The 25,906-nt window shown below is 36.9% G+C and overlaps 1 protein-coding gene across 1 annotated transcript in view; it reads left to right on the top strand.

The window, feature by feature from the left end:
- The window catches only part of LOC128638676 (kinesin-like protein KIF18B), a 258,121-nt gene that overhangs the window by 1,569 nt on the left and 230,646 nt on the right, over positions 1-25,906 (top strand). Inside the window, exons 2-7 of the mRNA XM_053690790.1 lie at positions 435-789; positions 7,554-7,711; positions 12,930-13,034; positions 18,432-18,542; positions 18,795-18,992; positions 21,925-22,101. Coding sequence (XP_053546765.1) covers positions 462-789; positions 7,554-7,711; positions 12,930-13,034; positions 18,432-18,542; positions 18,795-18,992; positions 21,925-22,101 — 1,077 coding nt within the window. The 5' untranslated portion in view covers positions 435-461. The remainder of the gene's footprint in view (positions 1-434; positions 790-7,553; positions 7,712-12,929; positions 13,035-18,431; positions 18,543-18,794; positions 18,993-21,924; positions 22,102-25,906) is intronic.

Below are 25,906 nucleotides of genomic sequence, written 5' to 3'. Positions count from 1 at the left end.
ATCCCAGTAAAAGTGGGACTTCTGGTAAGCCTATTTAATATGCTTGTTTACATATAGTATATGTATACATTATTGGTGACTAATCTTGCTGTTATATATTTTGCTTTTTAATGGAACAAAAATAAGAAAATGTATGAAAGCATTTTGTTATTGCATTATTGTTTGCCTATACCTGTGCTTAATCCTACAAAGTGTTAAATTCAGGACCTTACTGTCAACCTACTGGTCTGGAGAGGAGCCAGTCAGCGGCAGCAATCAATGACTATCTTCAGCTTCCGAATGGCAGTGCAGTGCTGACTTTAACCATGTGTTTAACTCCTTTGCAGGGTTTGAATAGTTAGATCATTTTCTTATTGTAATATTGCCTGTAATATTGTATAATTTATTTCTACTATTAATTTAATGCATAATGTTTTTATTTCTTATTTTCCCAGGATTTGTCTGTGTGCCATATATATATAATGACTATGAGCACCTCATCTACCCCAGAGGAGGGTAATGTATCTGTGGTAGTCCGAGTGCGCCCACCAAATCAGCGAGAGCAGGAAGGCAATCAGCATTGTGTGGTACAGGTTGTTGATCACAACATTTTGATATTTGACCCTGAAGAGTCTGAAACATCTGGTGTCTTTTCTAACTTAAAAGCTTATGATGGAACAAAGCGCAAGGGAAAAGATCTGAAATTTATTTTTGACAATGTTTTTGGAGAGAATTCCAAACAGCAGGATGTATTTGAGCATACGACTAAGGAGATCTTGGACGGAGTCTTAAACGGCTATAACTGCTCTGGTATTGAAACCTTTAGTTATATTTTGCATAATGTATTTGAAAACCAGAAGTGCAAGTAAAGGGACGTTATTTTGTATTTATGCATTTGAAATTAATTACTGCTTTGCAGACAGCAGTTTCAGACAGCATGCAATTTTAAAGGGATACTAAACCCTTTGTTTATTCTTTCATGATTTAGATAGAGCAGGCAATTTTAATCAACTTTCTAATTTACTCCTATTATCAATTTTTCTTTGTTCTTTTGGTATCTTTATTTGAAAAAGCAGGAATCTAAGCTTATGAGCCAGCCCATCTTTGGTTCAGCACCTGGGTACAGCTTGCTGATTGGTGGCTAAATGTACCCACCAATCAACAAGCGCTATCCATGGTGCTGAACCAAAAATGGTCTGGCTCGTAAGCTTACATTGCTGCTTTTTCAAATTAAGATACTAAGAGAATGAAGAAAAATTGAAAATAGAAGTAAATTAGAAAGTTGCTTAAAATGACATGCTTTATTTGAATCGTGAAAGAAAAAAAAAAATGGGTCCAGTATCCCTTTAAGCACATTTTACAATTTATTTCAGTTATCTAATTTGCTTATTTTTCTTGTTATAATTTGTTGAAGAGCATACAATATACTACCAATAATTCATAGTCCCATTTGTACAAGTGAATTAATGAAAACAGAGGTGCCACTCTCAAGGCTGGACCTCACAATTCCAGATGTAATCCACACTTGTAGTGCCACGGTCAACTCTTCTGATACGTCAAACAAGAACTCTGTAGTGATGAAAAAATAAAATAAGGCACAATATCAATTGTATCAAGTACCCCTCATAAATGTGTCCCTCTCTAAAGGACTCACAAAATAAATGCACTTCTCTCAAAGTGCAAATATGGCAATCTGGGTCATTCAAGATCTCCCCAGCTAGCTCCCCTACAGTCTCAAAAGATTCCAAAGAGATACAATAGATAAATGTAACGCAGGAAATCGCCACCCAGGACTCTGATGAATAAATCAAAATAACTCCAAAGCTCCTTTGAGATGTTTTAATAAAAGTGTATAATGCACAATTAAAATCAATGCTGAACGCGTTTTGCAAGACTCTTGCTTCCTCATTTATGAGGGATACTTGATAGAAGCAATATTGTGGCATTGGAGTGCTTTATTGTTTAAAAGTATACCTACATACACTTAGTAGCACCAATGCATTGCCAGGAGCTAGCTGCTAATTGCTGGCTGCACATATATTTCAATGTGTTCAGCTAGATCCTTCAACAAAGAATACCAAGAGAGTGAAACAAATTTGATAATAGAACTTAATTGGAAAGTTGTTTAGAAGCTGTATATTAATCATAAGAGAAAATTTAGTTTCATGTCCCTTTAAGTCTTTTATTTCGTTGGCTTAGGTCAATTAGGGAAAGATATAAATAAAATATACAATCTTATATAAAAAGATATAGAAAAAAAGCGGGGGGCAACCACAATTCTAATATCAAAAATTTAGAATGGACTAATAGCCTCTGATGGTAAGATGTAACGTGTGGTAAAAGAAAAACAAATTGCATTATAGCAAAGTGATCAAAAATAAGAAAATTAAAAGATAAAATAATTTTAAAATAATTTAAAAGGTACTGTAAAAAAGCAAGATTGCAAAAATAGGTTAATAGTATAAAATTCCTCTTGTGATTAATAAAAGGGAGTCCCAAAAGAAAATAATGGATAGATAGGTACGCCTGGTGGTTGTTCCACTTGTAATTTCTCTCAGGAGCAGGTGAAGAAGTCCTAAATATAAAACAAATAGAATGGGCGCCACATAGCGTAATAGACAGAAAAAAAGTGATCTGGGATGGCGCTAAACAAAGGAGAGCTAAGAGGTATAATGTATAAAGTGCATGGGCTCTGATATTAAATATATATGTGTGTGTACACTAGTGAATATTTATAATAAATGTGAATTTAATAGGCCAATAGCAATAAACTATTCCGATATAAAAAATAGCAGATAATTGAATAGAAAGAGTTAAATTTAAATAATGTTTATTACATAAGTAACATTAGATAAAAAATAATGATGCCGGCATCTAAAAACAAACACAATAAGCACAATGAGAAATATCAATGTAAAAAAGTTGTACGAACAAATGATCTCATCTAGAACACATAACAGAAAAGAGATACATAAGAATTCTAAAACCTGTATCTTCCTGTTAATATCGCAACATTGTCCAGAGAGTGGTTGTTTTGTGCAAACTTGTAGCCAGAAACTCCGGATAAATTGTGTCCTCCTTTCCTCAGTGTTGAGAATTAGTGCAGCGTTCTCTGCAAGCGGTAGAGGATACTGTGATCCCCGTATGTACACAGACAGTTCCGGGCTGTAGTGCAAAGGTGTTCCGGTGTAAGTGACTCTTTGATAATCCCACAGGGTATGGTAAAGAACCGAAGTTCCAAACAGGATATTGATTAACAGATGGATTAGTATGAGTAGGTCCTGGGACAGGGATTACACATATGGAGCAAGCTCAAACAAAGTTTTAATAGCTGCCCGATGTACCTGTCCTATCTACTTACGTATCCAATCTGTTGCTTACAATAGTATTATTAGTCTGGTGCACAGGAGCAATTTGATTTGCCGATTGCACAGGAGCACCAGACTAATAATACTATTGTAAGCAACAGATTGGATACGTAAGTAGATAGGACAGGTACATCGGGCAGCTATTAAAACTTTGTTTGAGCTTGCTCCATATGTGTAATCCCTGTCCCAGGACCTACTCATACTAATCCATCTGTTAATCAATATCCTGTTTGGAACTTCGGTTCTTTACCATACCCTGTGGGATTATCAAAGAGTCACTTACACCGGAACACCTTTGCACTACAGCCCGGAACTGTCTGTGTACATACGGGGATCACAGTATCCTCTACCGCTTGCAGAGAACGCTGCACTAATTCTCAACACTGAGGAAAGGAGGACACAATTTATCCGGAGTTTCTGGCTACAAGTTTGCACAAAACAACCACTCTCTGGACAATGTTGCGATATTAACAGGAAGATACAGGTTTTAGAATTCTTATGTATCTCTTTTCTGTTATGTGTTCTAGATGAGATCATTTGTTCGTACAACTTTTTTACATTGATATTTCTCATTGTGCTTATTGTGTTTGTTTTTAGATGCCGGCATCATTATTTTTTATCTAATGTTACTTATGTAATAAACATTATTTAAATTTAACTCTTTCTATTCAATTATCTGCTATTTTTTATATCGGAATAGTTTATTGCTATTGGCCTATTAAATTCACATTTATTATAAATATTCACTAGTGTACACACACATATATATATTTAATATCAGAGCCCATGCACTTTATACATTATACCTCTTAGCTCTCCTTTGTTGAGCGCCATCCCAGATCACTTTTTTTCTGTTTGTATTCACCTTGGTTTTTAGAGGTTAAACCAATTGCATCTTCTGGGATTTGGCATTAGAGTAGATGAGTGTTGTATCTCTATAACATTTTTGTTTGCCACATAGCGTAATCCTGAATGTACACAAATGTTTCAAATGTATAAAAAGAATACGACTCGCAATGTTGTTGGCTCTGAGAAAACAGTGAAAAGAAAACAGGGTGACTCTTGCAACGGTCAGCTAGCTGGAATCTCGCTAGCGCTGCTCCCGTGGTCAGCCGGCTATATCTCCAACCACCCCTGTGATCTGGACGCTCTCACCAATGTCCCAGGATACTTTCCAGTCATAATGCTACTCATACAGCGAAAGCTCTGTGAATCAGGGAGGTCTAAGGTTTGGCACTCAGTCTTGTCAGATGTTTTTTTTTTTTTTTTCCAGTATAACTGAATTTGTCAGATTGATATTCTTATGTTTCTCCTTTACTGGCAAACATATTGCTGTGTATTGTACGTGATCTTCACATTAACAGGAGCATATGAATTTATGGCAACAGCTGAGTACAGCCAAATGCCCCCCCCCCCCACTGTATTTGTATTACTGGTATCCATTGGGTTAAATGTCGGATGTCGTTAAGCGCTGACACGGTTGCAGCAAGCTCCCATCCGGCTAAAGAATCTGTGATGTCAAGTCACAGTACAAGAGAAACATTGACTATCTGACAAATTCAGTTGTGCTGAACAAGACAATGCCTAACAAGACTGAGTACCAAACCTCAGACCTTCCTGATGCACACGGAGCTTTCGTTGTATGAGTGTAGCTTTATAACAGGAAAGTATCCTGGGACATCGATGAAAGTATCGCTGACCACAGATCACGGGAACAGCTAGCTAACTGCTCCAAGAGTCAGCTTGTTTTCTTTGCACTGTTTTCTCTGTGCCAATAAATTTGTGAGTCGTATTTTTTTTTTTTTTTTTATACATTTGAAACATTTGTGTACACGCAGGATTATGCTTTTGCGCCCCTTCTATTTGTTTTATCTCAAAGATATTAAGTTCCCGCACATAACAACCAATCGCGGTGTAGTATACAAAAATGGCAGGAGTGTGCATGCCACAGAATGCACTACAGGCTTACTAGTGGGAGTGGTAGCACTACAATCTGTAGAGTTATATTACAGGAAAACAAAGCAAAGATTTTCATTAATGCATAAATAAGCATTTTGTGGTGAAATAAATTTTTAGTTGAGTGTCCCTTAAAGTTATGTTTTTCCTGGAATTTCAATCATAAGGAAAAACTAGCCTGAGCTGTGAAAAACCCATAAATCACTTTGTATGAGTGTAGATTCATACTGTGCTTTTTCCATGTCAGATCAATTATATGCAGAGAGCATAAAATGTACAGCAAATGTTTGCATATTTTATTATTCTTCCTATAATTACACCACTTCCTCTTTTATTTATTATTACACAAAAATGTAATTCTAAACACATTTCTATTAAACCATGGCCCCTTCATTTCTGTTACAAATTAGGAATCAATATGGTATGAGTCCCCAGGGATGTATTTAATGCGCTGGAAATGTGTAAACAAGGACTAACATGAATACCAAAGGATGGACAAATATAAAGCATAAGATCTGGAAAGGAAGCAGTTTTAGAGAAACAAATATATAGCCTAAAAATAGGCCAGACATATTTTAGGAGCCTTATTATTGATAAATTACTGACATATCCAACAGCAGTGTGAAATTGGTTGCATGATTACAGAATAAAGGGGTAGATGCCCCAACCTATGATTTACGATCTGATGTAAAGTAACTTTTCTTAAAGGGACATAATGGTCAAAATTGAAATGTGCAGTTTAATTTTGAATAGAAGCGTTTTTGGAATATACTTCCATTTTTAAAAATGCTTCCAGTTAAAGCTATTTTTGCTAAAAGTTTGAGCTGCATATGCACTTATGCTGTGGGTTCCCTGTGCATCAGCATTTAGACACTCATGGCAGTGGTGTGTGCGCTGTCAGTGAATGCTTCATTTTTGTTATAAAGATGACTATCTAAGCAGTGTTTGAATGCTGGTGCACAGCCCGCACAAGGCATATGTGCGTATGGTGCTGAAGAGTATTCATGTTTACTAGAAGGATTTTTTGCTAATGGAAGTATATTGCAAACTACTTCTATTTAAAAAACTGAAATGCACTTGTGCTCATTTTAATTTTGACCACTACTTCCATTTGAAGTGATATACTGGACAAGTAGAATTTGAGAGCTTACATACTACACGAATTGCATGAACAACATTTAAGAGAAAATGTGAGGGATATGAAATTAGAAATCCGATCAGTAGGTTAATGTTGGCATTATACATCCCATAATATGTGTCTTAAAAATTCATGAGAGATTGAAAGCTTTGATGCAAGGAGTTCTACAGAATAGATGCAGTTCTAACACAACATTCTAAGGAAGTGAGTACAGGTACAAATCCCCAAATTGGGAACTCCAAAACCTAAAATTATTCTGAAATCCAGACCTTTTCATTGATATTTAAAATAAAAAAAAAAATATTAAATTACGGAAAAAAAAATTTCGCCAGCAAGTCACAATTCTCTCTGCCTGCATCTTTGATTTTTTTTTTGTGTTTTAAAGTGCAAATACTAGTCTAAATTTAAAAGAACAGCTATTAGTACATTGCTGAATACAGTAATGTACTATCTGAGTATACAAGAGTATTAAAATAATGTAAAACCACCTTTAGGTTGCACGTATAAGCTATATTATTACATGTTAATATTGCCCAAATTGCATAAGCTACTGTTTACACTTGGTCCCATACCCTCTCCAAGCTGTCCCATTTTACAGATGCAAATATAAATATTCTGAAATCCAAACCTTTTCTGGTCCCAGGCAGTTTGGATAAAGGATTTTGTACCTGTATCAATATGCAGGGTGCATTCATGGAAACATTTTCTAGGGACCTTGGCTGTCTTTATTTGTCATGCTCAGTTTGTAATACATATATAATATTATTATTATTATTATTATTATTATTATTATTATTATTATTGTGTTTTTTTTGTTTAAAAAAAGAAAAGATATGTGAAGTAGACCCAATTCTAATCAAAATTATTCAAAAGGTGTAACATTTTAACCAAAAACACTTTTTTTTTTTTTTTTTAATATTTATAACTCTTGGGATTAGCATATATTCACAGTGCATCTGGGATGTTTGATATGATTAATAATGGAGCATCTTGTTTCTGTGTGGTTTATGTTTAGACTCGCCTAATGTGCAGTATTTTTACTCATATGTAGACTTTACTGATGATCCTAAACTTTGACCATTTTTTTTCTTGTTTTCTTCTACAAAACTTAGTGTTTGCTTATGGAGCCACCGGTGCTGGAAAAACGCACACAATGCTGGGGACAGAAGCTGATCCTGGAGTTATGTATCTTACTATGGTTGAACTTTACCATAGAATCGAGGCCATTAAAGAGGAAAAGCAATGTGATGTTCTAATATCTTACCTTGAGGTACGCACCTTGATAAGTTTGCTTATTAACAAAAACTACTTAACGAATAATCTTTAATATGTTTTGTTATATAGTAAGTTTGCTTGGAATGTCTTGACATATCCTTAAAGCCAGGGCGTCACACCTCTTATATCTGGAATTCATTTAGATTCCATTTTTTGTTTTGTTTTTTTAAATAAAGAAGTGTGACCGACTGCTCAATATTCTTGGTGACTCCTGATACAAGGTTAATATAAAGATACATGCTGTGAGTGCACACATATTTTGAGTGCATACAGATCCATAGGAGCCAGGAAGCCAATGTCATCTTAAAGCTAGGCTCTTGCACCCTAGTTTAAAGAGGGACTTCCTACCATTGGCTGTCTTCAGCCACACCTAAAATTTAGGCTGGAGCCTTTGAAATAACTGCATGCGAAATGTGCATCAGGCTTTGCTGGTGAGTCCAAAGCCCTTCTGGGCCAGTTTATTGACTTTATTTAATTTTTTTCATTGTGCTGTATTTGTGATTTTGTTTCAGGAACAGTAGCACGTTAACACCCAGTTCTTTTTAAATAATTGCGGTGGGGTGACATGACAGAATTAGCCGATAGCCATCCCTTTATGACACCAGTGTGGGATATTTAATAGTCACTAATATACTTAATCCAGGGATGTTTTTTTTTCATGTGACACATGGTAATGGGGATAGTTACCCAATTTGTGCTTTATCCCTTCATGTATTTTGTACACCCTTTTTTTTTTCTTTTTCTGCTGGGCCTAGGGCTCAGCAGTATGTTTCTATTTTAAATGTTTTTAACCCCTTTTTTTAATTTTGTCGCTCAATAAAAGTTCTTTTTTATAAGTATCATTGCTTGTTAGAATTTGGGGACCTCCTAATTTTGTTATTTGGGGTGTTTTCACCTTTGAGTGCTTAGGGGATGCTTTTTTTCTGTCTCTGCTTTATCTCTATCATATCTTTTTGCATCCAGCACTGCCCTTGTGGGAGATATTCTCTTGTCCACTAGGGTTAATTATTTGAATATCCACCTATCTTTCCTCTGTTATGCTACTTCATAATCCCACCTGGCTTGCAAAATATTCCTTTATTCATGATTCATTTTTTCCACATAGTCAACGTTTCGGCTTATATCTTCAGTACGCCATCTAAGTGTATATGACTTATATTCTCTTGACAAAGGCTTAGATATAAGCCAAAACGTTGACTATGTGGAGAAAAAGTTTTAATGAATTATGAATAAAGGAATATTTGTATAAAGACCTTTTGAGTGCCCTCAAATTAAGTGAATTTTGGATATGGTTTGTAGAGGAAGCACTTGGGCTGAAAAGATAAAGGTAGATGGCAGTGAGTGCATGGCAATGCTATTTGTGTGTGTGTGTATTTGTATGTATGTGTATATATGTATGTGTGTGATATATATATATATATATATATATATATATATATATATATATATATATATATATATATATATATATATATATATATATATATATATATATATATATATATATCTATATATATATATATATATATATATATATATATATATATATATCTCTCTCTATCTCTCTCTATCAGCACTCCATCCTGTTATGTACTCCTAATAACCTGGGTGCAATCCTTGAATTCATGTAAATTACCATTAGCAGAAGGGCACTCACAGGATTTAAAACAAATAATCTTTATTCTTTAATTTCGATAACATTCTAGTGTCGACGTTTCGGCTCTACTTCAAGCCTTTTTCAAGACCTGTTCTAAAAAATACAAAAAAAATTAAAGAGAAAATAAAAAAAAAATACCACAAATAAACAACAAAATATTGTGTTAACCCTTTTTCCAAAACAAAAAAACATAATAGAATTGTTTTCACAAACTAAAAACAGTGTAAGAATATGTGTGTAATTAAACGCAGCTGTGTTGTAATGTATCAATGGAACAACCTGACATCATTTGTTGTGTAACTTTGTCAATGTTTGGCAACGCGGCTGTTATAAAAGTGTGATGCGATACTTGCTTTGGCTGATTGAATTTAATACATTTTGAAGTTGGTTCTATACCTTTTTAAGGCATTGTACGGTATGTAAAGTTCTGCCCCTTTTCATCAGGGACACAAGTGTATTTAGCTACATGGCATTTGAGTCAATGCATGACTTGTGAATGTCAGCTAATTGTGAGTGCGGCCTGGATGCCGCTCTATGATGTTCGTTTCATGTTTTTAACAAGTAAGTTAAAAGGTAGTCCTACAAGTGGCTAATATGTTTTGGCATAAGGGTTAACACAATATCTGTGTTTATATAAATAGCATTTTATACCATGTTGATATAATATGTATACCGTTCTTATATGAATCAATCTGGTATTAGATTTTGTGCAATTTCCATACATAATCTTTTACCAGTTCTACCACAAAATGATCTGATCTGTACAAAGGCAAAAATACATTTTATTAGGACAGTTAAACTCTTCTTCAAATGATTTAATATATTTGTTGCTCATATTAACTAATTGATATACATTTTATCAATCATTGATCTTGCCAGCTTTTAAAAATTGTATAGATACTGACCTCAAAATCTAAGATATCGTATTACCTTCTATTTTTAGGCAGTGAGATACTATGAAAATGTAGAATCTCTGCCACTTGATATAATCATTTTAAATTCCCTTATCTGAACTTGTAATGTACAGTGGGGAAAAAAAGTATTTAGTCAGTCACCAATTGTGCAAGTTCTCCCACTTAAGAAGATGAGAGAGGCCTGTAATTTTCATCATAGGTATATCTCAACTATGAGAGACAAAATGTGGAAACAAATCCAGACAATCACATTGTCTGATTTGGAAATAATTTATTTGCAAATTATGGTGGAAAATAAGTATTTGGTCAATATCAAAAGTTCATCTCAATACTTTGTTATATATCCTTTGTTGGCAATGACAGAGGTCAAACGTTTTTTGTAAGTCTTCACAAGGTTGTCACACACTATTGCTGGTATGTTGGCCCATTCCTGCATGCAGATCTCCTCTAGAGCAGTGATATTTTGGGGCTGTTGCTGGGCAACACGGACTTTCAACTCCCTCCAAAGGTTTTCTATTGGGTTGAGATCTGGTAACTGGCTAGGCCACTCCAGGACCTTGAAATGCTTCTTACGAAGCCACTCCTTCGTTGCCTGGGCGGTGTGTTTGGGATCATTTTCATGCTGAAAGACCCAGCCACATTTCATATTCAATGCCCTTGCTGATGGAAGGAGGTTTGCACTCAAAATCTCACGATACATGGCCCCATTCATTCATTTCATGTACATGGATCAGTCGTCCTGTTCCCTTTGCAGAGAAACAGCCCCAAAGCAGGATGTTGCCACCCCCATGCTTCACAGTAGGCATGGTGTTATCTCTCCTCCAAACACGACAAGTTGTGTTTCTACCAAACAGTTCTACTTTGGTTTCATCTGACCATATGACATTCTCCCAATCCGCTTCTGGATCATCCAAATGCTCTCTAGCATACTTCAGACGGGCCCGGACATGTACTGGCTTAAGCAGGGGACACGTCTGGCACTGCAGGATCTGAGTCCCTGGCAGCATAGTGTTTTTTACTGGTGGTAGCCTTTGTTACGTTGGTCCAGCTCTCTGCAGGTCATTCACTAGGTCCCCCTGTGTGGTTCTGGGATGTTTGCTCACTGTTCTTGTGATCATTTTGACCTCACGGGGTGAGATCTTGTGTGGAGCCCCAGATCGAGGGAGATTATCAGTGGTCTTGTATATCTTCCATTTTCTAATTATTGCTTCCACAGTTGATTTCTTCACACCAAGCTGCTTGTTTATTGCAGATTCATTCTTCCCAACCTGGTGCAGGTCTACAATTTTGTTTCTGGTGTCCTTCAACAGCTCTTTGGTCTTCACCATAGTGGAGTTTGGAGTGTGACTGTTTGAGGTTGTGGACAGGTGTCTTTTATACTGATAACAACTTCAAACAGGTGCCATTAATACAGGTAATGAGTGGAGGACAGAGTAGCCTCTTAAAGAAGAAGATACAGGTATGTGAGAGCCAGAAATCTTGCTTGTTTGTAGGTGACCAAATACTTATTTTCCACCATAATTTGCAAATAAATTATTTCCAAATCAGACAATGTGATTGTCTGGATTTGTTTCCACATTTTGTCTCTCATAGTTGAGGTATATCTATGATGAAAATTACAGGCCTCTCTCATCTTCTTAAGTGGGCGAACTTGCACAATTGGTGGCTGACTAAATACTTTTTTGCCCCACTGTATATGGAACATGAAAGAGATTTCTGTTCATGAGATAATGAGTTGGGAAAGGAATGTGGTTAGGGTATATTGATGGTCTGTAAGTTAAGGGGTAGGTATCAGAAAGTGTGAAAGGAACTCTGGAGATGAGGGAAAATAAGGTTATGAAACCCAAAATGTTTCTTTCATGATTCAGATAGAGCATGCAATTTAAAACAACTTTCTAATTTGCTTATATTATCAATTTTTCTTCATTCTTTTGTTGAAAAGCAGGGATGTAAGTCTAGAAGCCGGCCCATTTCCGTAGCTCTATATGGCAGAAATTTTGAAAGAATGTTAGTCATTTTTAAGAACACTAGGTGGCAGCACTATTTCCTGCAATGTAGTGATGCAGATGCCTACCTAGGTATCTGTTCAACACAGAATATCATGGGAATGAATGAAAATTTAATATTTAAGTAAATTGGAAAGTTTTTAAAAATGGTATGTTTTGTCTGAATCACAAAATGTTTTCAGTTTCATTTCACTTAATTGAGTGGCTGTAACAATGCAAATAATTTAAAGTCGTTTATGACAAGGGAAAGAGGGCGTTAGAGTCATTAAACACTAAAAAATATTATTGGTGCTGCCAATTTGGAAACCTTGGTTACACTGCAGGTTTCTGAAGGAGAACTGTTGTACATGTGGAAACGCATCAGCACTGGAATGCTACAGGGAGGGGCAAAATAAACCTCAACGCTATGCTTATAAAATGTATTTAGTTTTTAATGTCCCTTTAAAAGAAGGGTCGGACAAATCTCTTAAAATATGAGAGCCAGACCAAAAATGTAGCAACCAAAATGTAAGATGCTGGTAGCACTGTAGTTTAGCCATTGGTGTATATAAGGATGGGAAATATCTATCTATCTCCTTCCAGTATTTTTTTTTTTTTTGTCTTCATGTTGCTTCATTGTCTTTCTTACTGCTGTAGGTGTACAATGAGCAGATCCAAGACTTGCTGGAGCCCAAAGGTTTTCTTGCAATTCGTGAAGATCCACAAAAAGGAGTTGTTGTTCAGGGACTCTCTTTCCATCAGGTATGAGTAAAGATGCTTGCACTGCAGAGTATTAGTGTTTACTAATTTTTGCTTTTTTTTTTTTTTTTTTTTTTTAATTTATATTTTTTTAATGAGGTAGCAAGTGCATACAAAACTACAACATAACAAATACAGCTGAACTGTGGTACAGAATATGTAAGCAAAGTGAGTAAATAACGAACAATTATTTTAAAAGTAATGCGTTTACCTGGTAAAGCGGAAGATTCAGCAAACTGAAAACAAACGAACATTGAAATGTCAATCAGCTATGAGTAACCTCAGTTTTGAAAATGTGTATAGGTGAAAGCTATGGATCTGGGTCACACACACACACACACACACACACGGCCCTCGGTTTACAACGGTTCAATTTGCACCGTTTCAGAATAACAACCTTTTTTTTTAGTCATGTGACTGCTATTGAAAAGCAGTGCATTGATTTGATTAAAAAAGCCAGTAGGTGGAGCTGTCCGCTTGTGTTGCAGCAAAGATATGCAAGCCAGCCAAGCTGAAATTAATCAGTTTAACCAGACTTGAGCTGTCGAGCAGATTTCAAAGGAACAAGATCTTCCTGTCTATAAATCAGTCCAGATTGGAATGCATAGAAATAACTGTTTGCAGAAAAATGCAAGTAAAGTCTGTGTTGTGTGATTATTTTATTAGTTAAGAATGTGTATAAAGCGCCTGGCGGCTGGGTTAAGATGGGCCTAGTATACTAACAAGACCACAGAGTAAAGAAGTCTTAAATATGCGTTGTAATATAAAATCACATGAAATCACCCAATATAGGGAATGGAATGTAAAATTTATAAGTTTATTACAGCTTACAATAACAAGGTATATAAAACCAACCAAATAAATAAAAGATCCGGATCTGATGAGTCTCCTAAAAAATCCTAAAAGCACCAAAGAGGCTGTCCAATGGGTAAAATCCTGAATATACTTTAAAAGTCACACAGTCACAAAGTCTTGACCTCCAAATGTTTAGGTAGCAGAGTTGGGTTGATGTAGGAGGAGGCAAATTGCACCACAACAAAGCTGTTAAGTATCACTTCCCTTCCTACAAATCCCAGTCAATCTCTTTGCCTGTGGTGCAAGGAGGAGGTGAAATTTCGGTAGGTTTGTTCTGATCTTCCCTGGGGTCTAGCCTTAGCCCATGTCAGTCTCTTCAGTAGGGCAGTGGTGGCTTTTAAGAAATTAGGAACTTGTGGGATACAATCCCCTCTGCGTTTTCCCAAACAGTTTTGCTGCCCTATGTAGATAGCCTGAGTAAGCTTACTCAGTCTTTCTTTTGTCCACAGGTCCATGTGAGAGATGGCACCTCTCAAACCAGGTGAGCTGTCCTGCTGCAGGACAGATTAACACTAAGGTAGGTGCCAATTATATTTTTCTTTTTTATTGAGGGAAAAATTCTGGCACTGATACAGCCTAAGGGCTGCAGGGACGTTTATTCTGGATTGACTCTCTATATAGAGTTAATCAGGGCAGCTAGCAGGCACTGTATATGAGATTAAGAATTGGTGGCTCAGGTTTTTACCTTTTGATCCGGTGTACACTGCTTGGAGCCAGTTTTCGGATTTAGTCTGCTGTACTGGGGTGGGGTTGTTTTTCTGCAGATGATGTATGGCCATGTATGTGTTTAAAAACATTATTACTTGGCCTTTGAGGCTGCCGGGACCGCCCCTGATCTGAAGGTGGTTCCGTTCTGAGGCGGCAATGTATTTCCCCCCCCCCTCTTCCAAGCCTGAACAGTCCAAGTCAATGAGTCTTGGAACAAGGGGAAGCAATCTAAGAAGCACGCAAATGATTCAAAGTCAGCATGAAGGGCCTGCCCCTGATCCGGGACTGGATCTTGTAGGGGGGCAGACTTTCTCAATTTACTCAAGCCTGGGATGTCCCGGATCCCTGGGCGGTGGACATCGTATCCCAGAGATACAAGCTAGAATTCAAGACTTTTCCTCCCAGAGGCATGTTCCTCCTCTCAAAATTATCTGTAGACCAGATAAAGAGAGGCGTTCTTACATTGTGTCCAGGATCTTTCCGCCCTGGGAGTAATATAGTTCCAGTTCCAACCCAGGAACAGGGTCTGGGATTCTACTCCAATCTGTTTGTGTTTCCCAAAAAAGAAGGGACCTTTAGGCCAATTTTAGATCTAAAATGTCTAAACAAGTTTCTCAGAGTACCATCCTTCAAGATGGAAACTATACGTTCCATTCTTCCCTTGGTCCAAGAGGGTCAGTTCATGACGACCATAGACCTGAAGGATGCATAACTTCATGTTCCCATTCACAAGGATCATCACAAGTTTCTGAAATGTGCTTTTCTAAACAAACTCTTTCAGTTTGTAGCTCTTCCATTCTGCCTTGTCACAGCTCCCAGAATTTTTTCAAAGGTCCTGTGGACTTTGTTGGCAGTAATCCGGTCTAAGGGCATTGCAGTGGCACCCTGACTGGACGAAATTCTGGTTCAAGTGCTGTCTTTTCAACAAGCAAACTCTCATACGGAGATCTTGTCTTTTCTTCGTTCCCATGGATAGAAGGTGAATCTGGGAAAAGTTCCTTGTTTCCAGCCACGAGAGTAGAGTCAGGATTCTTAGGATTTTGTCTTTTCTCCAGAAAGGTCTGGAGAAGGGTTCGTCAGTGAGTACTTTGAAGGGTCAAATATCTGCCTTGTCTATTTTGTTGCATAAGCGTCTGGCGGATGTGCAATCCTTTTGTCAGGCCTTGGTCAGAATCAGGCCTGTGTTTTAAACTTGTTACTCCTCCCTGGAGTCTTAACCTTGTTCTTAAAGTTCTTCGACAGGCTCCGTTTGAGCCTATGCATTCCTTATATATTAAGATGTTATCTTGGAAAGTTTTTTTTTTCTTGTTGCCATTTCTTCTGCTTGGAGTGTCAATGAACTCTTGGCGTTGCAGTGCGATTCCCCTTATCTTTCATTCGGATAAGGTGGTTCTGCGTACTAAGTTAGGGTTTCTTCCTAAAGTGGTTTTGGATAGGGATATTAATCAGGAAGTCGTTGTTCCTTCTTTGTGTCCTAATCCTTCTTCTCATAAGGAGCGTTTACTGCACAATCTAGATGTGGTGCGTGCGTTGAAATTCTATGTGCAGACCCAGAGACAGAACTTTTCTTCACTTTCTGCGATGAGATTTTTTTTTAGTGAAAAATTTTCTGCAGGTCATTTTTAAATAAAATAAAATTGTTAATTTGTCGGTTACACTAAAGCACAAGATCAATTGCAATGTGTTGGTTAACTGGAGAATAAAGCAATATTTAAAGTTGTATAATCTAGTGCAGTAGTTGAAAAGTGCATTGCAAATTAGCTGCAGACAAAAAAAGTAATTGTAAAATGTCTCTTGAATTAATTTGTTTCCTTTTCTCTTAGTTTAACATAGAAATGTAGCAATAAAAAAATTGCATTGCTCATACAAACATCTTACATTCAGAGAAAAACAGCTTTGCAGACTGTGAAAAGCTAGGAACTAGCTTGCAAAAATCTCAGAGCCAGACAACAATCGATGCACTACTGCATATTTGACTGTTGTCTTCAAACAGCACTTTGCTCTGGGTGCACTGTGTTAAGGAAAACTTATACAATGCAGCCAGAGAACAGCTCTGTTTAAAAAGAACAGCCTAATGTGGAGCAGCACTGAAAAGTTACAGGGATACTGAACCCAATTTTTTTTCTTTCATTATTCGGATAGAGCATGCAATTTTAAACAACTTTCTAATTTACTTCTGTTATCAATTTTTCTTCATTCTCTTGATATCTTTATTTGAAAAAGAAGGCATCTAAGCTAAGGAGCCAGCAAATTTGTGGTTCAGAAGCATGGACAACATTTGTTTATTGGTGCTGTCCAATCAGCAATGACAACCCAGGTTGTTCACTAAAAATGGGCCGGTATCTAAACTTAAATTCTTGCTTTTCAAATAAACATACCAAGAGAATGAAGAAAATTTGATAATAGGAGTACATTAGAAAGTTGCTTAAAATTGCATGCTCTATCTGAATCACAAAAGAAAAAATGTGGGTACAGTGTCCCTTTAAAGTGCTAACAGTTCCTGTTCTTTCTGCAGACATGCTGCATTTTCTGCGATGACATCTCAGATCACTCTATGTTCTGCCTTGGGGTGTGCAGACGACTAAGGATTTTCGCCACTCTTCTGCTTTGTTTGTCGTTTTCTCTGGGAAACGCAAGGGTCAGAAAGCTACGGCTTCTTATCTTTCTCTCTGGCTGAGGAGTAATACTCGTTTGGCCTATGAAACTGCTGGACAGCAGCCTCCTGAGAGAATCACGGCTCATTCCACGAGGGCTGTTACTTCTTCCTGGGCCTTCAAAAATGAAGCTTCTGTGGAACAGATTTACAAGGCTACAACTTGGTCCTCTCTACATACTTTTTTCAAAATTCTACAAATTTTGCCTTAGCTGAAAGGTTATTCAAGCAGTGGTGCCTTCTGTTTAGGTTCACTGTCTTGTCCCTCCCTTATCATCTGTGTCCTCTCTTTTGGGTATTGATTCTCAACAGTAATTGAAGATCCGTGGACTAACCGTGTCATTAGAAAGAAAACAAAATATATGCTTACCTGATAAATTTCTTTCTTTCTTGACACTGAGAGTCCACCGCCCGCCCTGTATTTTTCAGACAGTTTCTTTGTTGTGTAAACCTCAGGCACCTCTGCACCTTGTGTTGCTTCCTTTCTCCCCTTTTCCTTCGGTCGAAGGACTTTGGTTTGTGGGAAGGGAAGTGATACTTAACAGCTTTGCTGTGGTGCTCTTTGCCTCTTCCTGCTGGCCAGGAGTGATATTCTCAACAGTTATTGAAGATGATTCCTGGACTCAACGTGTCAAGAAAGAAAAATAAATTTATCAGGTAAGCATAAATTTCGTTTTTAGAGGCTTTCACGTTTATCTGTCTGACTGTTATCCAGCTGATTTAAAGGTAAATTCAAGTTGATACAGAGTACCTGCTAAGGGAACCTTGCATGACAAGTGTTTGTCAGTGTTCTACTTCAAAGCTCTGACGTACAAATAAAACCTTTGGCACGTATTACTTTCCCTAAGCTATACATGAGAACTAATTTTTAAATCTAGCTTTTCCTCGTCAAACAAACAGAGCTTTGTATCAATCTGAAAACCATCTGAGAAGAATGGTACTGCCCTAATGAGGCACAATTTCAATATATCTATTATTCTGTTGCACTTTGTGCCTTGGAAGGCAAACAGCTTTGAAGATATTAATTTTTTGCAATGTTTCCCACCTGAGTTTTTATCCGTTTTGAAGTGCAGTTTCTTGAAATCGGACATTAATTTGCAAATATTTACTATATTAGACTTTTGCATTCTAGAGATTTCCTTTCATCATTTCTTAGACTAACCTCTTGTGTTTTTCTTCTCTAGCCAAAATCTGCAGAGCAGTTGCTGCAGATGTTGGCTGATGGTAATCGTAATCGCACCCAACATCCAACAGATGCCAATGCATCTTCTTCGCGATCACATGCTGTGTTCCAGGTAATGTGTGCTTGTGAAGGCAAAACAGATTTCAGTATGTTAATACCAAATTCATTCACTGAACTCACGGTTTTGCTGTCTGTACACTATTAACTTTTTGCCATTTATATATTTCCTACTTTCTTTTCCCTTACTATGACCTCTGTAATGAGGAGAATCTTGACAGGCTAACATCTGATTATATATTTTATTTAATAAACATTTGTTTATATAATATATTTATTATATGCATCTCTTCTTTTGTCTCTGTAGATTTATGTGAAGCAGCAAGACCGAGTTGCCAGTATCAATCAAGATGTCAGGGTAGCAAAGATGAGCCTAATCGACCTAGCTGGGTCTGAACGGGCTTCAGCTACCAATGCCAAAGGTGAACGTCAAAGAGAGGGCGCCAACATCAACCGTTCTCTTCTAGCTCTTATCAATGTTATTAATGCACTAGCTGATGCAAAGGTACTTAGAATCTGTACTTTGATTGGATCCTATTATTCAGTTGTGTGTGTTGTTGAAAGCATGAAAGTTATCCAGTGTTAGTGTCTGTTTTACATTAAAGATGTGTATTTCCTGGTCATAATTGAATAGTGTGTAATCCTTTATTGCCTAGAGACCAGTGGGGTCTCTGCTACGTATTAGTTGTGTTTACATAATAAAACACAGCTTTGGCCAGAACACCATCATAAGTTGTAACTTTGTTACAAGTTTGTTTTGGGGCTTCTTTTTTAATTTATTTAGTAGAACAAAGTTAAAGCTGTATGCAGTAATTGCTGTCCTAAGGTATATTGCTGAAAAATCCTCTGTAAATCTTGACAATCTGTTCTACCCACTCACTATCTTCCTTCACAATTATGTGTTGTGTTTGTATGTATATATGTGTGTGTGTATGTATATGTATATGTGTATATATATATGTGTATATATATATATATATATATATATATATATATGTGTGTATATATATATATATATATATATATATATATATATATATATATATATACCCCGCTCATACAGCGGGTTAGGGACTGGAGCCCCGCTGTAAAGTGAAAACCGCCTTAAAGTGAAACAAGGCGGTTTTAGCTTTCTTTTCACTTGCCAGTGTGTTTAAAAACATGTTTGAACTAACATAAATTAGGGGTGCAATAGTGCTACATTGAGTTTAACACTAGCACAGTACAGTATTCAGTAAATACTGTACCTGTAAAATAGTGACAATGACTGTAGTAAAATTTTCCAGATTATAACACTGAGACACAGATTGCACTGTAATGCTGTAAACAGAGAGAACTGCGCATAACAAAATGGTGCCAGTCACTTTTCTCGCAATCTCACAAAGATTACAGCACTATTTCAAAATCTTTGGAGGTTGAACTTCAGCTCCACAAAGCGCTGTATTAGCGAATCACTGTAAAGTGAAGCGCTGTAAAGTGAGGTGTGTATGTGTGTGTGTATGTATGTGTATGTATGTATCTATCTATCTATCTATCTATCTATCTATATATCTATATATATATATCTATATATATATATATATATATATCGGAGTAGCCGTGTTAGTCCAGAGATTTAGATATCAAAATAACAAGAGTATTGAATTTAGCAATGATACTTTTTTTTTTTTTTGGACTAACTATACATTTATAAGATGACAAGCTTTCGGAAGAGTGTCTTCCTTTTTCAAGTCTGAAGCAATACTGACCAATTTAATGGAATTTACAGATTATATCTTAAAACACAGGCTAAAAAGACAAAGTGTTACAGAGGTCTGAATGCAGGGGGGGAGGAGGGGTGTCGTAAAAATCATGATGGGGGTTTAGGAGACAGGCAGATAGTGTCAGTAAAAGATTACAGGCAGGGCAAATATATGGTAATGCACAAAGCATATACTGACATAAAGTTATATATCAACATAGAATCCATATGAATAAAGATGGGAAATTAGGTATACAGGGGAATATAAAATAGTCAAAAAAGGAGAAAGGATAGAAAGTAAAAAAAAAAGGGGAATAATAATAATGACAAAAGTGTGGACATAGGCTTACCTGCGTACATAATGCATAGAGAGTGTGGAATATACAATGTAATTGACTACAGTATATGAAAGTACATTACCAAAAATTTTGATAATGGGTTAAGAAACCAGAGTCCACATTTAGTCCAGAATTTAGCAAGTTAAAGTGCAGGGTTATAAACAAACGAACTCTGCCCTTAATACCCCACGTGAACACTTGCTACAATACAGGGAGAAGAAAAACATATTGCGTATCCCACTAGTAGTCAAATATAACCCTGCTGTAAAAGGAATATGAAAAATCATAAGGCTTACAGCCACTACTCTTAGAGGATCCCACACTCAAAAAAAATCTTTCCAAAACCCCCTATCCTGGCAACCACCCAACCTAAAACAGAAACTGATCCACAGAAAGCTACCCCTTGATAAGAAGAACACCCAGAATGCTGCAACAAAGCTCTCTGCAAACTATGTCAACACATTTGTGAAAGCAGCACAGCTAATCACAAGAGCAAATCCTATAACATTAAAGGGGCATTTTCATATATATATTTGAGGGCCTGTCTACCTGTAGGCCACTTTGTGTTTAAAGTGAACTACTACTGATTGTGCTCAAGCGCAGGGCATTCCTCTCCTTTTGTATAACTTAATTAATGCACCTACAACTGTTATTTACCCTTACTATAAGTACAACAAGTATACCCCTACTATCGCTGATGGATTAAAATATAATTGTATTAAAAATTGGGACTTTTTAACACCTCCAAATTTAGAATTATCTACAAATATAAAATATATCAATATAAATTATATAAAATCTAAAATGTTATCTCAACTAAAAAGTATCCTTATTAACACAAGCTGCTTGACGGGAACATAGTGGATATAATAATACATAAACGTATTACCAAAAATAAAAATAAGTAAATTATTTGTCCAACAATAATTCAGTGATTTGCTATCATAAATAATGATAAAAACAATAACATTAAAAGTGATGAGCATAGGCACAAAAGAAGACTATTATAATCTATTCTTTTGTGCATTCTCTGCAATCCAGTGTACCTGAGGAAGGAGGAGCCGTGAAACGCGTAGTGTGGTTTACAGACCTGGCCATGCAAGCAGTTTTTGTCTCTCCACTTACAGGCTTCTTATTCTTATCAATACTGATGTTATATTTAGCCTAGTGTTCTGACTTTTTTTTTGCTTTTATATTGTACCCAATATGTAAGTTTGCATTGTGTGACAAATTTTAATTTTTTTATGTTTTTAATAAACTGTGAAACTTGTATTATTGGTGCTGTCTATTTTTACACACACACACACACATAAATGTGGCACTCTTATAAACTGTATTTTTCTATTTTCTGCATGCAGAACAAAAAGACTCATATACCATATCGGGACAGCAAGCTGACTCGTCTTTTGAAGGACTCAATTGGTGGCAACTGTCGTACAGTCATGATTGCAGCTGTTAGTCCTTCATTTCTGAGCTATGATGACACTTACAATACACTCAAGTATGCCAATCGGGCCAAAGAGATAAAGCTTTCGGTGAGTTCCTTTAAGACACTAAGCATCCAGATCAACGACTACCTTTATTTGCAGGACCTTTCTTTCATGTAATTGGCAAGAGTCCATGAGCTAGTGACGTGTGGGATATATATTCCTACCAGGAGGGGCAAAGTTTCCCAAACCTCAAAATGCCTATAAATACACCCCCCACCACACCCACAATTCAGTTTTACAAACTTTGCCTCCTATGGAGGTGGTGAAGTAAGTTTGTGCTAGATTTGTACGTTGATATGCGCTTCTCAGCATGCTGAAGCCCGGTTCCTCTCAGAGTGCAGTGAATGACAGAGTGATGTGAAGGGAGTTTTACCTATTGAATACAATGGTCATCCTAACAGGTATCTATTTCATAGGTTCTCTGTTATCGGTTGTAGAGATTCATCTCCTACCTCCCTTTTCAGATCGACGATATACTCTTATATACCATTACCTCTACTGATTCTCGTTTCAGTACTGGTTTGGCTATCTACTTTATGTAGATGAGTGTCTTTTGGTAAGTATGTTTTCTTTTATTTAACTCTCAGCTATGGTTTGGTACTTTATATGTAAAGTTCTAAATATATGTTTTGTACTTATATTTCCTTCTTGCAGACTGTCAGTTTCATTTTGGGAAATGCATATTAAAAAGAAAAAAAAGATAATTTTCTTACCTGAAATTTTTCAAATTGACTCTCTTTTCTAAATTGTGGGCTGTTAGGCTTGCGGGAGCGCAAAATGCTATAATTTATTGCGTCATTCTTGGCGCAAGACTTTTTTGGCGTGAGAATTAAGTTTGTTGACGTAATTTCGTCATTTCCGGCGTCTTAGTTGGCGTCGAGAGTTTTCACGTAGTTGCGTCATCTATGCCGCTCGTGTTTGTTGCAGACGTTCTTGGCGCCAAAAAATATTTTGTCAGTTGTGGGCGTCATTCTTGGCGCCAGATTTTTGACATTATTTAAGTCTTTATTTAATTTTGCTTCTGGTTTCCAGATGCTTATTTTATTTGCATTTTTTCCCATTCCTGAAACTCATATAAGGAAATTGATAATTTTTCTTTATATGTTATTTTTTTATTACATATTGCAAGATGTCTCAATCTGGCCCTGTCTCAGAATCTACTACTGGAATCCTGCTGCCTGATGTTGGTTCTACCAAAGCTAAGTGCATTTGTTGTAAACTTGTGGTAACTGTTCCTCCGGCTGTAGTTTGTGTCATGATAAACTTTCAAATGCAGACAATATTTCCATTAGTAGTAATCCATTACCTGTTGTTGTTGTTGTTGTTGTTGTTCCTTCAACATCTAATGCTCAGGATATTCCTGTTAATGTGAGAGAATTTGTTTCTAATTCCATTCAGAAGGCTTTGTCTGTCATACCACCTTCTAATAAACGTAAAAGGTCTTTTAAAACTTCTCATAAAATTTATTAATTTTTAAATGACTGACATCATTCTGATTTATCTATCTCTGATGAGGATCTATCTGGTTCAGAAGATTCTGCCTCAGATATTGACACTGACAAATCTTCATACTTATTTAAAATGGAGTATATTCGTTCCTTATTAGGTGTTGATTGCATTAGATATGGAGGAGACTGGTCCTCTTGATATTAAAACCAGTTAAATTCAGGTTTTTAAACCTCATGTAGTTATTCCAGAGGTTTTTCCAGTTCCTGATGCTATTTCAGATGTAATTTCTAGGGAATGGAATAGACTGGGTACTTCTTTTACTCCTCCTTCAAGGTTTAAGAAACTGTATCCTTTGCCGACTGATAGATTGGAGTTTTGGGAAAAGATCCCCAAAGTTGATGGGGCCATCTCTACTCTTGCTAAACGTACTACTATTCCTACAGCAGATAGTACTTCTTTTAAAGATCCTTTAGATAGGAAACTTGAATCTTATCTAAGGAAGGCTTATTTATGTTCAGGTCATCTTCTTAGGCCTGCTATTTCTTTGGCTGATGTTGTTGCTGCTTCAACTTTTTGGTTGGAAACTTTAGCACAACAAGTACCAGATCATAATGTGTATAGCATTGTTAAGCTAATTCAACATGCTAATAATTTCATTTGTGATGCCATTTTTGATATCATTAGAATTGATGTCAGATATATGTCTTTAGCTATATTAGCTAGAAGAGCTTTATGGCTTAAATCTTGCAATGCTGATATGACTTCTAAATTTGGTTCTCAGTTGGATTCTATTATTTCAACTGTCACTGGGGGGAAGGGAGATTTTTTGCCTCAGGATAAAAAATCTAAGGGTAAATTTAGGGCTGCTAACCGTTTTCGTTCCTTTTGTCAAAATAAGAAACAGAAACCTGACCCTTCCCCTAAGGGAACGGTTTCCAATTGGAAGCCTTCTCCAGTCTGGAATAAATCCAAGCCATTTAAAAAATCAAAATCAGCCCCCAAGTCCGCATGAAGGTGCGGCCATCATTCCAGCGCAGCTGGTAGGGGGCAGACTAAGATTTTACAAGGATGTTTGGATCAATTCAATCCAAAATCATTGGATTCAGAACATTGTTTCTCAAGGGTACAGAATAGGTTTCAAAGTAAGACCGCCTGTGAGAAGTTTTTCTCTCACGCATTCCAGTGAACCCAGTAATAAAGGCTCAGGCTTTCCTGAAGTGTGTTTCAGACCTGGAGTTATCTGGGGTAATTGTGCCAGTTCCTTTTCAGGAACGGGGTCTGGGGTTTTATTCAAATCTGTTCATTGTTCCAAAGAAGGAGAATTCTTTCAGACCAGTTCTGGATCTAAAAATTTTGAATGTAAGAATACCAACATTCAAGATGGTGACTATAAGGACTATTCTGCCTTTTGTTCAGCAAAGGCATTATATGTCCACAATAGACTTACAGGATGCATATCTTCATATTCCGATTTATCCAGATCACTATCAGTTCGTGAGATTCTCTTTTCTAGACAAGCATTACCAATTTGTTGCTCTTCCTTTTGACCTACTCTCTGTAATCAGAGAGCGGGGTATTGCGGTGTTTCCTTATTTGGACGATATCTTGGTACTTGCTCAGTCTTTACATTCTGCAGAATCTCGCACTGCGCTGCAGAATCTGTTGGCGCTCTACAAATAACCGATAATAATAATCTTCAAAGACATGGTTGGAGGATCAAATTACCAAAAAGTTCCTTGATTCCTCAGACAAGGGTAACCTTTTTAGGATTCCAAATAGATTCAGTATCCATGACTTTGTCTCTAACAGACAAAAGACGTCTGAAATTGGTTTCAGCTTGTCGGAACCTTCAGTTTCAATCATTCCTTTCAGTAGCTATGTGCATAGAGGTTTTAGGTCTCATGACTGCAGCATTGGACGCGATCCCCTTTGCTCGTTTTCACTTGAGACCTCTTCAGCTTTGTATGCTGAGCCAATGGTGCAGGAATTTATACAAAGATATCACAATTAATATCCTTAAATCCCAATGTTCGACTATCTCTGACTTGGTGGTTAGATCACCATCGTTTAGTTCAAGGGGCCTCTTTTCTTCGTCCAACCTGGACTGTGATCACAACAGATGCGAGTCTTTCAGGTTGGGGAGCTGTCTGGGGATCTCTGACAGCGCAGGGGGTTTGGAAATCTCAAGAGGCGAGATTACCAATCAATATTTTGGAACTCTGTGCGATTCTCAGAGCTCTTGGCCTCTTCTAAAGAGAGAACCGTTTGTTTTCAGACAGACAATGTCACAACCGTGGTGTATGTCAATCATCAGGGTGGGACTCGCAGTCCTCAGGCTATGAAAGAAGTATCTCGGTTACTTGCTTGGGCGGAATCCAGTTCCTGTCTAATCTCTGTGGTC

The sequence above is a fragment of the Bombina bombina genome, chromosome 8, assembly GCF_027579735.1.
Source record: "Bombina bombina isolate aBomBom1 chromosome 8, aBomBom1.pri, whole genome shotgun sequence".
NCBI classification, from domain to species: Eukaryota; Metazoa; Chordata; class Amphibia; order Anura; family Bombinatoridae; genus Bombina; species Bombina bombina.
Note: the sequence above shows the minus strand (reverse complement) of the source record. Positions and strands in the feature narration are given on the sequence as shown.